This window comes from Phyllobates terribilis, unplaced genomic scaffold (assembly GCF_046119375.1).
Source record: "Phyllobates terribilis strain yellow unplaced genomic scaffold, ASM4611937v1 Scaffold_2__4_contigs__length_985480577, whole genome shotgun sequence".
In the NCBI taxonomy this organism is placed as follows: domain Eukaryota; kingdom Metazoa; phylum Chordata; class Amphibia; order Anura; family Dendrobatidae; genus Phyllobates; species Phyllobates terribilis.
In genome coordinates this window covers 872,668,127-872,681,813 of record NW_027362762.1, presented here as the reverse complement: position 1 = coordinate 872,681,813, position 13,687 = coordinate 872,668,127, and the positions used below count along the sequence as shown (strand labels likewise).

The 13,687-nt window shown below is 43.5% G+C and overlaps 1 protein-coding gene across 3 annotated transcripts in view; it reads left to right on the top strand.

Moving 5' to 3' along the window:
• The window catches only part of TBC1D23 (TBC1 domain family member 23), a 32,163-nt gene extending 20,492 nt beyond the window's left edge, over positions 1-11,671 (top strand). For 2 of the 3 annotated variants that reach the window (XM_073668090.1, XM_073668092.1), the window contains 10 exons: positions 957-1,049; positions 1,135-1,305; positions 2,679-2,721; positions 2,807-2,916; positions 3,058-3,200; positions 5,016-5,060; positions 8,043-8,131; positions 9,978-10,113; positions 10,196-10,390; positions 11,440-11,671. In XM_073668090.1, coding sequence (XP_073524191.1) covers positions 957-1,049; positions 1,135-1,305; positions 2,679-2,721; positions 2,807-2,916; positions 3,058-3,200; positions 5,016-5,060; positions 8,043-8,131; positions 9,978-10,113; positions 10,196-10,390; positions 11,440-11,521 — 1,107 coding nt within the window. In that variant the 3' untranslated portion in view covers positions 11,522-11,671. The remainder of the gene's footprint in view (positions 1-956; positions 1,050-1,134; positions 1,306-2,678; positions 2,722-2,806; positions 2,917-3,057; positions 3,201-5,015; positions 5,061-8,042; positions 8,132-9,977; positions 10,114-10,195; positions 10,391-11,439) is intronic. The other variant, XM_073668091.1, reaches the window with a different exon arrangement.
• Positions 11,672-13,687: the final 2,016 nt, after the last annotated feature.

The window sequence follows — 13,687 nt, the reverse complement described above, 5'->3', positions numbered from 1 at the left end:
AGTAAAGTTAAAGACTCTCTTAAAGGCTTTTTCCTTATCAATAGGAGATAACTTTTCGATCACTCGGGATATTGAGAATGGGGCTCTCCAAAATTCTCATTTTGAATGGACAGAAGGTGCGTCTGCTCGACCTCTGCTCCGTTCGTTGTGTATGGGAATGCCAGAGAGAGATGAGCCCAGCGATCCACTATTTGCTGCAGTCCCATAGACGATGACTGACGCTGACATTGAGCATGCAGTCCCATAGACGATAACTGACGCTGACATTGAGCATGCAGTCCCATAGACGATGACTACTGACGCTGACATTGAGCATGCCGTCCCATAGACGATGACTGACGCTGACATTGAGCATGCCGTCCCATAGACTATGACTGACGCTGACATTGAGCATGCCGTCCCATAGACGATGACTGACGCTGACATTGAGCATGCAGTCCCATAGACGATGACTGACATTGAGCATGCAGTCCCATAGACGATGAATGACGCTGACATTGAGCATGCAGTCCTATAGACTATGACTGGCGCTGACATTGCGCATGTATACCTCTGTTCCATACAAGACGACAGGACTGCAGAACTGGACCATTCTTGTGGTGTTGGAGGGTCCCAGCAGTCAGACTCCCAGTGATCCATAAGTTAGTCCCCATCCCATCTTGACAATAACCCTTTAAGATGACCATGTAATTCCGAAATATTGAAGGGTTGTTTTGTCTTTGTGGTTTTTTGTTTATTTTCTTTTCTCTTTTGCTGAACCAAGTTTTATAAAGAAGGTACCCAAGATATATTGAATTTATTTTTATTCTATGTTAATAAACATTATTGAAGTGATGTGAGCATCGATAATAAATGAAACTGATTTAAGGAAATCCTCAGTGAAGCATTTTCTTAGTAATTGGTGAATATGAACTAACCATTGTTGTCGACACCTTTTCATACTCTTGCTCCTGTAGGATGGAGTGCGGTTCTTCGTGGTAGATTGCCGGCCTGCGGAGCAGTACAATTCTGGCCATCTCTCTACAGCGTTTCATTTAGACTCTGATTTGGTATGTATATAATACAGATTACGAGTCGCTGTTATTATGGCGCTTATATCTGTAGTATGGAGTGATACATACCTCTGTGTTACAGATGCTGCAGAATCCCGGAGAGTTTGCGCTATCGGTGAAGTCTCTTTTGGAAGCGCAGAAGCAGTCCATCGAGTCCGGCTCAGTGGCCGGAGGAGAACACTTGTGCTTCATGGGCAGTGGCAGGGAAGAAGAAGACATGTACATGAATATGGTCCTTGCCCATTTCTTACAGGTTTGATCTCTTTACTTGTTATGATGTAAGCAAACTACTTGAGTCCCTGGTGTTCAGTGGTTGTAGTGCCTAGGTGATGATGGCAGAAGCGCTGCTGTCCTGCAAGATGGAGGACGAGCTCATGGGCTTCCCATTGATCCACCAAGGAGTGCAGCACTTGGAGGAATGTTTCTGCTTCTTGTTTTTTCCAGCCATTTATGGGGGGCTTTTGCACCTAAACCCCACCAATTAAAACTTCTGATTTGCTTGTATTTTAAGACTTAATGAGTAATACAGTTACTACTTTCTGTCTAATATGATTATTGTGACTAAACTTTGCATAAATCAGTAGTGCAATCCAATATAAGAAACATAACAGAGAAAGCTAATTCTTTCTCCACTTATGAGCCACTTCTTCACTTCCACCTCCATCCGTACACTCTGAAAAACAGAAGGAATCATACAGGGTTAACAATATGGACTTCCAGCACAGTGAGGTGTCTGGTTACAGCAGCTAAAGGCCCCGTCACACTTAGCGACGCTACAGCGATTCCGACAACGATACGACCTGTCAGGGATCGTTGCTGCGTCGCTGTGTGGTCGCTGGTGAGATGTCAAACAGGCAGATCTTCCCAACGACGCAGCAACGATGCAGCGACCTGTAACGATCTGTATAACGATGCACGCCTATGTGTTTGTGTCTGAGTCGTCAACAAGGTCGTTGGTAAGGTGTCAAACACACCGATGCATGCTACCCAGCGGGACCTCAACGATCAAAGAAGTGTCCAGACCATTCCGACACCACCAGCGATCTCACAGCAGGGGCCTGATCGCTGCTAAGTGTCAAACGTAGCGAGATCGCTGCTGAGGTCGCTGTTACGTCACAAAACTTGTGACTCGGCAGCGATCTCGCTTAGTGTGACGGGGGCTTTATTGGAGTCTATAGATGGAGGAGGAGGTGATGGGGAAAGTTGAAAGAGACACAAACAAACCAGTCCTGTTACTTTTTAGGAAGTTTTTATCTCCCACCAGAGTTTGATTCACAGCTACACTGCTCAGTACTGATGTATAATTTCCTGCATCCTGTTGCTGTATCTGGTCATGCTCTGCATAGACAGGAGAACAGGATTGCCCAAATGTGTGTGAACTGTCTGTAGGAGACATCATAGCAGAGAGGGTCCAAACCAGTAGGGTTAGAGAGGGCATCTGCAGATGGGAAAGCTGGCGACATGTGCAGGATACAAGTCATATAATGGCCAGAATTGGTGCTATTATTCTGAACACTTACCTGAAATGACAGGTACGCTTCAAGTTGCTTGAAAATAGAATAAAATATCAGTTCTCTTGGTAATTAAGATGTATAAAATTGAGGTTTTGTTTAATTTTTTTCATAGAAAAACAAGGAATATATAAGTATTGCCAAAGGAGGATTTATGGGTAAGTACCTTCCTGGTGTAGTGTTTCCATCTGTGCGGTGGTGGATGTTTGGTGTCACTTTGTGCTCCGTCCCCTCTTTATACAGTGTTGCAGCAGCACCTGGCCGACATTAATGCAGAAGGACCGGACTCCGGCTACGGCCATTGGATTGTTAGTACGTCTGGGTCACGCAGCAGTGTGAGCTCCTACACAGATGTAAGTACTGCACAGACAAGACACATTTATTACTTGCACCTCCATAGGAAGCTATTCATGGATTCCTCACTTACAGACTCATTGTGCAGAACCGATGACTGAATGTCTTTGTGTAATTGGGTTTTGCCTCTGATTTTGCAGGGTGACGCTTCCAATGGGTTTGGTGATGGAAAAGGGGTGAAGTCTTTAGTTAATAAAATGACTGTGGCGATAAAAACCAAGTCTGTGAACGTGAAGGAGAAGGTCATCAGCTTCATTGAGAATACCTCCACCCCAGTAGATCGGTGAGTAGATATTATTTATTCCATTAAAATGTATATAGCGGACATAAACATTGCAGATTTCTTTTTTTTTTTTTTTTTTCTTGTTTTATTGCAGACTTATACATTAACATTTTCCGATTCTTGTTTTATTACACTGCGGTTCTTCATTGTTTTTTGGTGTTATGTATCAGATAGTATTCGCTTCTCATCTATCAAGGCCTTTTATATACTATGTTACGTAAACATCGAGTAAGAAGAACTATAGCCATTTAGAGGGGGACTCGGCGATCATCTGATGGCTGCGGGTCCGGCTTCTCTAACACCTTGTAATGCATTTATAGACTTGGGTTTGGTCTTAGTCAGCTGCTATCTGTGGGGGATGCAGAAAAGGTGTCCCCCCCCCCCCCCCTTCAATCTTTTCTAGCACCTCTCCATTCATGGAATATGGTACCCTTCTTCTCTGTATATACATTTAGTCTTTTAGACAATTGGGCATGACCCTCAATAATATTGATGCCCGCAAAGAGCAGATGGGAATCCCGCCCAGTTGTATTTACATACAGGGAAGAGGGGCCGTATCTCAGCAATGGAGAGGCGCAGAAACTAAAGAAAATCAGCAGCAGATTTAGGAGAACAGACATTTACACCAGATAATCTGCCATTGCAACAAATGTTTTTCTTTTTTTTTTTTTTTTTTTTTATCTTTTTTTAAATACAGCGGTGGGTGAGCATGCACACTACCTCTTAAAGGGGTTTTCCGGGTCATTTTTTTTTTTTTTTTTTACTGTGGGCCTAAGAACTAACTAGTAACTACCTACCTGTTCCCACCGGTGCCAGCTGAGAGCAGTCACTGACCGCCCCTGCCGGCGATTCTGCTGCTCCTCGTCAACAGAGAAGCTCTTCCTCTTACGGGCTGCTCTGTCGACAGGGTGTAACTGCCGACATCATGCTGATTGATTGCTGGCTCCCCGCAGTTGGGAAGCTGGGAGCTGACAGTAAATCAGCATGACATCAGCAGTCACGCCCCTTCATCAGAGCATAGTGGAAGAGAAGCCGCTGCTCTGTCGACTTGATGTCAGCGGAAGCCACAGAATCACCGGCAGGAGCGGTGTGTGACCTCTGAATCGACAGATCAGTGGTGCACAGAACAGGCAGGTATTTATGGGCCTGTTAGTTCTTAGACCCATAGAAAAAAAAAAAAAAAAAAAATGTAATTTGTCCCGGATAACCATTTTAAGGGTGCATTCACACTTTTGTGTGAAATTTTCTGACTGCTGTCTGATTTATTTTTCTGTTTTTTTTCTTTTTATCGGACAGCACTCAGACCCATAGGTTCTCACACATGCGTGAAAATGACAGATCCGAGAAAGATCAGTGAAACTTCGAGCATGTCCTGTTCTGATCCGATGTTGAGGATTAGGATAGGACATGCTCTGAGGGTCTGCGTGCCTTCTGATAAAAATCAGGCAGCACACTGACATCAGCACGGATGTGTGAATGCACCCTTATTCAGATTGCATAGGACTGCCAGAGATGTGCCGGTGTCCCAGCGATCAGACCGCCGCCTCTGTAGCCCCCCCACCGATCCTAAGCATGAAGGGATTGCTGCGGCCCCCATCAATCATTAAGTGATGGTTTGTCCTAGCTGAATGCCTTCATTTGCTGAGATGGAAATATAACTTTATGAAGTCCTGCAGATATGATAGTGTTTTGTGCTTATGTGTATGGCATGAATTGGGTTTGATCACTGGATATATTGATGTGTCAGGTAATGTCTCATGACTGTTATTGATGTAACCCTTTTCGGTTTGTGTCCTGTGCCTCAATTTACTGTAGAATGACTTTCAATCTTCCCTGGCCAGAGAGGGCGAGTTTGGAGCGGTAAGCCGTAGCGAGCTGTGATTCCACCACCTCTTCTCTACCTTTAACACAGCGTCTCACTCTCTGTAAGCATCAGTCACGCTGACACGTGCCACAAGCCACGTCTCCATGAATCCATAGTCTATGACCTATAACAATTTGCAGATTAAGCCATTTGTGTCTTGTTCTATGAGCCATGTCCTTATTGTGCTGCCCCCTTGTGGCCGGTCAGTGTCACTGATGCTTCTCTCTCCATTATGATGCGTAGAGGGACGCACTCGCCACTTTTCTCCTAACCGCACAAAAGCACTAATGTCCTCTTCCATCTGCAGCTGATCTGCTCTCTGTTCATAACATTTCACTCTAGAACGGTAAATTATTGCTAACCATTTCCTCTGCCATTTCTCCCGTAGGCATCCCCATTAGAGACACATTACAGTGTTTTTTTCCATTAGTGCCCATTAAATGCTGCAAAATATTTGAAGATCGCTGTGTGCATAAATATTTTGTAAGCTTTCTGCCTGCTGCAGTCTCCATTTTTTTTATATATTTGTCATCCGATAGCCATGTTTGCTGATCTGTCGTCCTCATAAGAAGCTCGTTTACTCCAGATTTTTTCTTTCAGAGCACTGTTCGCCGAGGTTTGTTTTATTGGACTTGTATAGGATTAGAGAGAGGGTCTGCTAGGCGGTGACTGGTATTGTAGTCCATCCCCACAGGTCTGTGGAGTCGGTATAAAATGGACCGACTCCTAAAATATATAATAATAAATTGGGTACAGCAGTTCATTGCCGTTTGTGGGGAATATTTTTTCATAAGAATTTGGGAAAGTTATGAAATGCCCTATAAATGTCTGTCCTATTCCTGATCTAAGGGTCTAGACTTTTAGCTGAGATGAATCTGTGCTACAGTAAATTTATCCCTTAAACATGAGCCATGTATGAGGGAGTCGTGGAGTCGGTGTCATGGAAATTGAGGAGTCTGAGGTTTGGCATACCGACTCCACAGCCCTGCGTCCCCATTGATGGAATAAGATGGAGCCGTAAGATTAGACCCAATCTTAGGACAAGAATGGTCCCAATCCTGGATGACTCCTCCAACTATTTTTATGGTTTTGTGAAAAAGTGGTAGGAAAAGCTCCAGAAACTGTTGTTCCCACCCCACCACCCATGGTCCCTTGTTCTTTGGAGGACCCAGTGGTTGTCCCTGTCCATCACACTCTGACATGTCACAGAAAGGGTTAGGTGGTCGAACACCTATTTGCTTCTTACAAATGACCTGCCAGGGGTTCCTGGTTGGTTTGTGCTGCATGTAGGCGTTATGGACTATGTACATTATATCGACAAAAGTATCGGGACAACTCCGCATTACACCTACACGAGCTTTTCTGACCTCGCATTCAAAGTCCATAGTTATTAATATGGAGCTGGTCCCTTTCCAGCTATAAAAGCTCCCGATCTTCTGGGAAGACTTTCTACGAAGTTTTTGGAGGTGTCTTTGGGAATGTTTACTCCTTCATCCAAAAGAGCATTTCTCAGGTCAGACACTGATATTGGATAAGAGGACCAAGCTCATAATTTCCACTCTAGTTCATCCCAAAGGTCTTCAATGGGGTTGAGATCAGGGCTCTGTGCGGCCAGTCAAGGTCTTCCACACCAGTCTCTCCCAACTATGTCTTTATAGACCTTGCTTTGTGCACTGGGGCATTTTCATGCTTTGCTAAACTGTTGTCACAAATTTGGAATCTACAATTGTCCAAATGTCTAGGTATGCTGGAGAATTAAAGTTTCTCTTCAGTTTAATTAAAGGGCCAAGACTGACCCCTGAAAAACAACCCAAAAGGCCAAGACTGACCCCTGAAAAACAACCCCATACTGTTATCCCTCCTCCACCAATCCTTACAGTTGACACAATGCAGTCAGGCAGGTTCTCCTGACATTCACCAAACTCAGACTTGTCCATCGGATGCCAGAAGTGAGATTCATCACTGCACAGAACCTGTTCATGCTACTTCCAGAGTCCAGTATTGGTGGCTTTACACCACTCCATCCAACGATTGGCATTGCGCTTGGTGATGTAAGGCTGCATGCAGCTGCTCGATTATGGGGAACCCATTTTATTGACTTCTCCGGGCATAGTGTTTGTGCTGATATTAATGGCAGAGAAGGTTTGGACTAAGTCAGCAGAGCACTGGTAATTTTTATTCCCGGTGACCCCCCCCCCCCCCCCCTTTCCACCCCCCCACCTCTGTAACATTATGGGGTCTCCACTTCACAGTTGAGTTGCTGCATGCCCTTCTACTTCTCAATAATACCGCTCACAGGTGATGGTGGAATATTTAGGAGAGAAGAAATGTTATGAACGGACTTGTTACACCAGTGGCTCCTATTACTGGACCGCGCTGGTATCGGTGAGGGCTTTACCCCCAGCCATCTCTTACAAATGTTAGTAATTGCAGACGGCACAGCGAGGGGCCGGATATTATACATCGGGGGAGCAATGGGATTTAAAGAGAAGCCCTAATTCAATGACTGAGAGGTGTGTTGTGATACTTCTGTCCATATAGTGTAGTTCTGCTCATTCCTGGACAGTTGCGTCAGTGCAGCTACTTGTCCACTAGCGATCGATATGTTGCTTCATCCTTGGGGAAACTTGACTTTGCAGGAATCCTATTTTTTTTTTTTCCCTACATTTTGCCATAATGTACTATGTATACAAGAGACAGAAAATACAGCAACTGCTTGTCAGGATGTTAGAGGAGGTAACTTCACCATCATTTACTTACAGCTTGGAGCGTTTTGCTAGTAACATTCTGGCTCTTGCACGGACTTTTTTCGAGTGCCGTTTCCTGCAGTTTAATGCTTTTATGTGACCGCTGCCTAACAGAACTCTTCTCCGCGGGGCCTCGCTCACAGCACAGCGCTCGTATCTCCTGCATGAGTTTTTGTTTATTTTCTATTTTAGTTTTAATTAAATCAACTTTTTCTTGTCTGAATCCTGCAGTCACGTGAGCAGCAGCGACAGAGTGGGGAAGCCGTATCGGGGTGTAAAGCCAGTGTTTAGTATTGGGGATGAAGAAGAATATGACACGGGTATGAAATATTTACAATACCAGCTAGTTTTCTATTATGTATATTTGTATTATCCGCTGTGTGTAGCTTTTTAAAGGGGAAATTCAGTTAAAATGAAACAGAAAAAAAAACTATATTCAGGTTTTCTTTTGCCTGCCGATTCATCGCTGATGCTCTTCCCGTTCTGCCGGTGCAATTAATCAAAGCTTTCACACTGGAATTCTGGAGTAAAAGCTTTGAAAAGTCACAACATTTTGGCGCAACTTGGAGTTCCCAAAAATGGCGGAGCGGGGACGTGGCGGCCGGGGATGTGGCGGGGACGGAACGCCATAGCGTGTCTAATTCATGAAGAGTCGTGGCGTTTCCTACTCCAGAAATCTCATTCCATCACCTGCCTGGAGTGATGTTTCTGGCCTGGCACACAAGGTGACAGACTCCAGCACACTCCCATGAACAACGTCCGTCTTGATGAATTGAGCCCAATGTTTACAAGCGATCATGATGGCAGTAGTACATTGGCCATTGGCAGCTTGTGATTGACTGCAGCGGTTAATTGCTGTCTGCTTGTAAAGAGAAAAAACAAGAGGACCATCGAAATGTCAGTTCTGGACCACCTAGTTGTTTTTACATTTTACTTTTTAGTTGTTGTTTTTTTAAGACATTGGAAAACCCCATGATCTTTTAACATGCCACATTAGTAGATCATATGAGCTCGGGCCATACAATTACTTTACTAGAGAAGCAGTAAAAAAAAAAAAAAGTCTGCCTAGAGATTTCAGTTCTTGGAAATTCATGACACAACATCCTAAGCAAAGTGACATTACCTTGGCGCACTGTACACTAGATTGTTGTAAGGGTTTGAGGGCTCAAGCCCATGAAATCCAGCAATGTGATCTGTTGATTGTCTGGACTTTATATCACAATTAGTGATTGCACATCACTTTTTTCCTTTTTAGATGGATTCCGCCTAAAATCAGCCTCATAAAGCACCACCAAAAATTAAACATAATGCACAGCAGTGTCAAAACGGCAATGCTGTGCACGTGTTCAGTCCTATGTCACCATTTTTCTTAACTGCTTCAGGATTCTGAAACCTTGAAGCGGTTAAACAAAGTAAAATGTTCATTATAAATCTGGAAGTCGCCCGCTCTATATATTTGAATCTTTAGAAAAAGACGGCAGCAGTGGAGTCGCCACAATGTCAGAAAAGACGCTGAAAAAGACTCTTTAGGAAAACGACCACTGACATTTTTCTAAAGCGTTTTAGCCTTGAAAAACTTGGCGGTTCCGACGGACTCTTGAAGATGGTGTTTGCTCATTATACCTAAGTAGGTTTCTTTTTTAAATCTGTCACAAGATTTTTGCTACCACTTTTGAGCACGGCAAATTGTAGGGGCAGAGACACAGATTCCAGTGATGTATCAGTTATTGGTCTGTTTGCTGTAGTTTTGATAATATCCCTGTTTTCTCTTCTGCAGATCTAGCAGTGCTCTGAATGCTGAGCCCTGTATAACCCTGCCCACATCAGTTTTGGGGGCGGGGTTGGACTTCATGGCAGCAGGTTTACTAGTCCTCTAGTGATGATCTCCTGCTGATTTAAAACCGTGATTTTATCCAAGCTGCTGCAAGCAGCCCAGTAATTGACATATCCCTGGAATCGGGGTCTCTGTCTTTACATTATGCTGCTCACAGATTAGGTGGTAAAAACGTGGTGACAGATTCCTTTTAAGTAGTGAAAACATGTCTAGGATACCACTGTGACCTAGCCAATTCCTGGGATGGGTGAAAATTGTCAGTGTCTGTTACTTTTATGTACATTTTTGAAGCATTTTAGACTTTTATAATAATTGCCATGACATCGTTTCAGATGAGATTGACAGCTCCTCCATATCTGATGACGACCGCAAGGAAATCGTTAACATTCAGACCTGGATAAACAAGCCCGACATTAAACATCATTTTCCCTGTCACGAAGTGAAAGAAAATGGACATATGTTCCTCAGGTCTGTCACTAAGCCTCAGTAAGTTGATCCTCTGTTTGGCAGCGTAATTACTTTTATTATTCTTCCATGTTTCTTTTTATAGCCACCTTTTGATAACTGCAACCCATATGTATTGCTTGCGGGAGATCCAGTCTAGAAAGGGATTTGCTTACATACAGTCACGGCAGGCGCTCAGCTCCGTCGTCAAGATCACGTCAAAAAAGAAGCATCCTGAGCTGATCACGTTCAAGTATGGAAATAGCATTGCCTCGGGCGTGGAAATATTAGCAGTGGAGAGGTAAGTGTTACATCATCCCCTAATGGCCATAGATTATCTTTTCCACCGTATCTGGTAACCTCCTTTTTTGTAGATTCGGCTTTTACCCGTGTTACTGACCTTATTAGGCGATTGCTTAAAAGGGAACTCCATGATATAAAGTGGATCTTTCCATTTCCTGTGACCTTTCGGCTTCTTCTCATCACATTTAAGGGGTTGTCCAGCCTAAATAAAATTTTTTACTTGGGGGCATAGATGTGGTGAAAATAATAATCTGCCAAATTAACCACATGGATCCAGCACAAGCCACTCCCGATGGCACAAAAAGCCTTGGCGTCTGGGTTCTTCTATAATTGGCTGCAGCGTTCAGGGGACTATAATGGTGCATCATTGCAGATGGCGGATGGCTATTCCCAGTCCCCGCCTATAACAAAGATGCACGATTCCCCCAGAGTTTTTGTGTTCTCATCTGAGAGGGAGGAATAAACTATTTCCCAGATGAGCACCCTGGGACCAGTAATAAGGGATTGTCTATCAGTGGACGACCCTTTTTTAGGGATCATGCACAGGCACAAATCTTACAGGAGGAGCTTGTCCCGTTATTGAGTATGGAGATTGCCGAACATCTAAAGCGGGGATGTCAAACTCAAACACACAGAGGGCAAAAATGAAAAACATGGACAAAGTCGTGGGCCAACCAGTATATGGTACATTGGGCCTAACATAGTCCTCCATACAAAATAATGGGCCCCACATAGTCCTGCATACAGAATAATGGACCCCAGATAGGGGGTGGTGGTTCTGGTGTCTAGCGCCAAATAAAACCACCCTGCGGGCTAGATTTGGCCCACGGGCCGAAGTTTGACATTTGTGATCTAGAGGAAGATGCCTCCATACATACGGCACACCAAGCAAAACGTCAGCACAAAATTGTAGGCCTGCAGAAGTATGGTGCACCTCTATGGCAGCCAGGATATGACTCGGTAAAGCCTATTAGTAATACAGCCATGTGTTCGAGCCCTCGTATTCTTTTCTCGCTCACCCTTTTATGTGTTTTTTTTTCCACCCAGGTATTTAATTCCAAATGCAGGAGACGCAACCAAAGCCATTAAGCAACAGATCATTAAAGTCCTGGATGCTCTGGAGAGCTAACACCTTCCTGACATCACACGTGCCCCATGTCTAGGCAAGAAAAGACGTTTTCTATTTGTTCACAAGATAATAAAATACTTTATTTAATTTTCTCCGGATTCTCTTTCATAGCACTCCTTATTTGCATTCATTTTTTTTTTTTTTTTTTTTTATATACGATTACTGAACATTATTGGAAGTGACCGCAGAGGAGCGGGGGCCGTACACGGACAGCATCAGCCACCGCTCCACTGTCAGGAGTGACAATAAATGACACTTGGAGGAATTGCTAGAAGACGTGTTGCAATCCTTCCCGCGATCAGACGTTGGGAATAAGGTCAGCATTCCTGCCATGGCCCTGAGGCATCAGTATTCAGCGCAGACTATGTAGAGAGAGGACTGTATTACACACCAGAAGCCGATTCTCACCTATACCAAATTCCTACTGACCGCAGTGCACTAATAATGTGTTATACCGAGCTGTAAGCGCCATTTTCTACATAAAACAAACTGTTTCTAACTTAGACAGGGCTAACGTTGTATACCGAATTAACTATCTTCACTTTATTATCGTTGGCATATTTGCAAGTTATACATGGGGATCTTGTGCAATGTGTTTTTGAAGAAAGCTGATCGAAAATGGACATTTAAAGGGATTTTCTGGAAATCCAAAAAAAGAATGAAACCGGATGTTATAAGTAAATTCCAAATATCCTTAATTGACAAATAACAATAAGTAGGTAATCGATCTAGTACACTGAAATGGCCATCGTTTTCGTTACAATGACAGACGCCTTTCCTAGAATATTAATAGGACTGGTGTCTGAGCATGTTCGGTACGAAGCTCCGCTGCTGTGACCTGGATATAACCTAGACTCTGAAGCTGTCGAGGTCACAGCAGCGGAGCTTCGTACCTCACATACTGACAGGCACCTGTCCTATTCCTTATTTTCTATATCTGGAGCAACCTTTTTAAAAAAAAATTCTGGAACTTTCCCAAATATGTTTTTTGAATCTCTTGTCACTCCAGCCGCCGCCCTGTCATTGCATATGCCACATCTGAGGTTAGTGATCGGCTGCAGCTCTCAAGTGACTGATGGAAGGGGCGTCATCACTTTTTAGGGCAGATTTTGAAAAATCCTCAAATCTCATTAATGCTTATTGGTCATCTCTCACCATACTGTTAGGAGGCAGTAAGCATGGTGATGCACACAGGAGCCTCAGGCATTTTTCCTGGATGGCTGGTTGATTAAAAAAATAATTTTTCTTTATCACATGAGGCGGATTCTGAATTCTTGGTGACATCAGAACCAATGCGACTTCTACAAGTAAGGAGACCTCCTATGAAATTATGGCAAATCGTGTCTGTACATTCTGCTTTTAAGATGATGATTATCGATAACTGAATAATAAAACGTCTTAAGGAAAACCATCTAAACTCTGCGTCGTAGTGTCTGCAGCTTTTATTAAGGGGTTCTGCATGTCTGCAGCTCATGCATTGTGCAGCTTTTTTTATTATTTTTGGTGTCATTCACTTAAATAGGCTACTTTGATTCTGGTATGTGCCTTTCTGTGGGGCCCGGGGCACAGTATTGCTTTGTACCATCCATTACTTTCCTTTTTAAGAGTTGAAGATCTGCAGTGAGCATGAAAGTAGGTCAGATCTAGCTATCGTTCTTCATAGGGGCCCGCTACATATTTTTGTTGTCTAAACTCATTTAATTGAGGATTATACAATGTAATAAGGTTACAGCATAGAACAAGCTGCATTTCTCATTGCTCATTAATACTGTCTGACATATTTAACCTTGCCCTTGACACACCAAGGGTCAACAAAAAGTATGAGACACCCAAGTCAGGCACCAAATATCACATACTTTATTATGAGAGAATACTTCTCATCACTTGGGGCCTAATATAAGTCAAAGGGGAGTCAAACCAAGCTTTCCATACCTTATCAAATTTTTTTTGAGGACCATGTCTGATCTTATATGCCACCTCTCATAGGAAGTTGCAATATTTACCATATTCACTCAGTGTGATTTTCTTGGGGATCTTCTATCCATCCATCTCATGGTGATAGCTTTACGAGCAAAAAACAATGTTCCCCTAAGAAGAGTGACAGGGTGCTGAGGCCAGGTGGTCTCACCAAGGATTGCTAATAAACACACTTTGGGGCAGAGGTGG